The sequence below is a fragment of the Nelumbo nucifera genome, chromosome 2 (assembly GCF_055504915.1).
Source record: "Nelumbo nucifera cultivar China Antique chromosome 2, China Antique-T2T, whole genome shotgun sequence".
Taxonomy (NCBI): domain Eukaryota; kingdom Viridiplantae; phylum Streptophyta; class Magnoliopsida; order Proteales; family Nelumbonaceae; genus Nelumbo; species Nelumbo nucifera.
The window spans coordinates 34,699,883-34,702,186 of NC_142650.1; the positions used below are offsets into that span (position 1 = coordinate 34,699,883).

A 2,304-nucleotide genomic window follows, 5' to 3' on the forward strand; every position below is an offset into this window, starting at 1 on the left:
GCCTCCCTATATAGTAGTTGAACCTAACCTTATATAGATACAGATAGATCTGTACATGTAGCCTCCCAAAAGATCAATCAAACAGATCCCCATTGCTTGACAACTCTTTTATATATACCCATTTAAATTATATCTCAGCTGCAGAATTAATTAACTACTCCTAGCTAGCTACTAGCACATTGTTAATTAGTGGATGCATATTTTTAGTTAAACAAGACATTCAATCTGTGGGCCTTAATTTAAAGATTGGACCTTCCCGATCTCCAACTAATAACATATATAGCTTACATCATCTTGAATAAGTCCAGGACTTGTAATTAAATAATTAAATAAGCCAACATTGTTGCTTGTTATTTGTCCTTGAAAAAGAGTAAACGACTTGTTTACAATCTCTTGCATGAAATTCAAAAGGATTACTACAAACCCAATGATGCGGGTAATAAGATCTATCTTCCCCTGAGAAAGTTCCTGCAAATCTTCTCCCATGTCTTCCTATCTGGTTCAGCCACCTCAAGTCTTGATTTTGTGTCTTCAGCGAACTCTTTCTGAAAAAATAGTCAGCCCAAGATTAGATGACATAGAGAAAAGAAGCAGAAGAAGAAGCTTCGGATTACCTCTATCTTGTTGTTTTTGACAAGACGATCAATGATGTCATATAGAATGTCTTTGGTGTATTCTGGGTGACCTTGAATGCCTAATATATGGTCTCCAAGAGTGAACATCTCTATTCTTGTCTTATCTGAGGAGGCAATCAACTCAGCTCCAGCAGGGATCTCCCATACCTGATGCTTACATTCAGTGCATAGATAGATAGATAGTATAGAGAGAGAGAGAGAGAGATACCTCATCTTGATGACACTGGATGATGGAAAGGAATGTTGGGATTTCTGTTAAGCAACCAAAAACAGTATGTGCTTGCAAATCCTGCATCAGCTTTACTTTCCTCAACCCAATATCCCAACCAGTATAAGACCTCCCTACCTTCCCACCCAAAGCTCTGCACAACACCTAAAAGTAAATAGCAAAATATGAACGAAAGATAACTAAAAATCAGTAGGAAAATTAAATTTGATTACTTTCTCTAAGAGAATAATAATTAAAAGAATAATACTTGGTGGCCAAAACATATTCCAAGCACTTCCTTCTCCATGGCATACAGATTCTGCAACAACAAGCAGAGTTTCAAGATCCAGGGATCATTTCCATGAGCATCAGAAGGGCTCCCACTAATCACAAACCCATGATACTTGTGAAGCTCTTCTTTGTCTGGAAACTCTCCATCTACCACCCTAAACAAGTCCCACTGCTCTCCTTCTTCTCCAAATGCATCAACAAACACATTGTAGTACCCACCATACACTTTCTTCACATGATCAGAATCTCTACCTGCTAAGAATAAAGCAAATCTCTTCTCCCCAACAAACTTCATTTTCAGAGAGAGAGAGAGGGAGAGGGAGGTTCTTCAATAGGAAAGGGGAAATGCAAAGGAAAGGTAGGAAATTTGATGGGAATGAAGGAAAGGTGGGATGAACCCTTTTGCAAGGGATTGAGAGCCCTAAACAACGAAGAGGAGAATGAATCTGATTATGCACAGAGGACAGCAGGTTGGGAGCCATTTATAGGAGAAGATGGTTTCATGTCTTCGGTCAACTTACGCAACCATAATTCTCTTTCCTCCCGAATTCCACTATAAAAAAGCTATCAGTTGTTTATCATGTTTCAAGGAACTTTTCTATTAAGCTTAATTACTTGGCTAATTATTTTAAACTATTTTATAGTAACCTCTTGGGTCTATCCCACCATTTTGTCTACCAGCTGTTTGAAACTTTGTTTCTTCTCACTTTTTTTTTTTTTTTACCAAATTGCCTAAGGCTGTATTTGGTCTGTCAGAACATTAATGACAAGGGGATTTATGGGAAAGTCTTCAAGGCACTTCATGAAATTCTTCAAACAAAACTTTTCCATAATTTTCATTTTTTTTTCTCTTATTTTTCAGGGAACCAAACATGACCTAAGCTGAATCTTTACAGACTAGTTGTAGGAGTATTGACTTTAGGAGATTTTCAATCCATTCGGGTCGGACTCACCATGTATCCTTACACCAGAGCCCATACATCAATTAAAAAATTGACATTAAATGAGGATCTCTAACCAGAGAAGAACAATTCATTCCTTGGTTTGATCAGCCCAACACAGAAGCTTTCTGCAAGACCAAAATTAGAACAGTTTGGCTAAACTACGGAAATACCCTCTACCCCGTCAGACACGGATTGAACGAAGACTCTGAATTAAATAGTTTAAAAA

The 2,304-nt window shown here is 37.6% G+C and overlaps 1 protein-coding gene across 1 annotated transcript; it reads right to left on the reverse strand.

The window, feature by feature from the left end:
- Positions 1–238: 238 nt before the first annotated feature.
- Positions 239–1,674, reverse strand: LOC104589829 (gamma-glutamyl peptidase 5-like). Its single transcript, XM_010248264.3, has 4 exons — positions 1,112–1,674; positions 844–1,008; positions 615–782; positions 239–545 (listed from the first exon to the last, which is right to left on the reverse strand). Exons 1-4 carry the CDS (start codon positions 1,427–1,429, stop codon positions 447–449), a joined length of 750 nt encoding a protein of 249 aa, XP_010246566.1. The 5' UTR covers positions 1,430–1,674; the 3' UTR covers positions 239–446.
- Between the last annotated feature and the right edge of the window lie 630 nt (positions 1,675–2,304).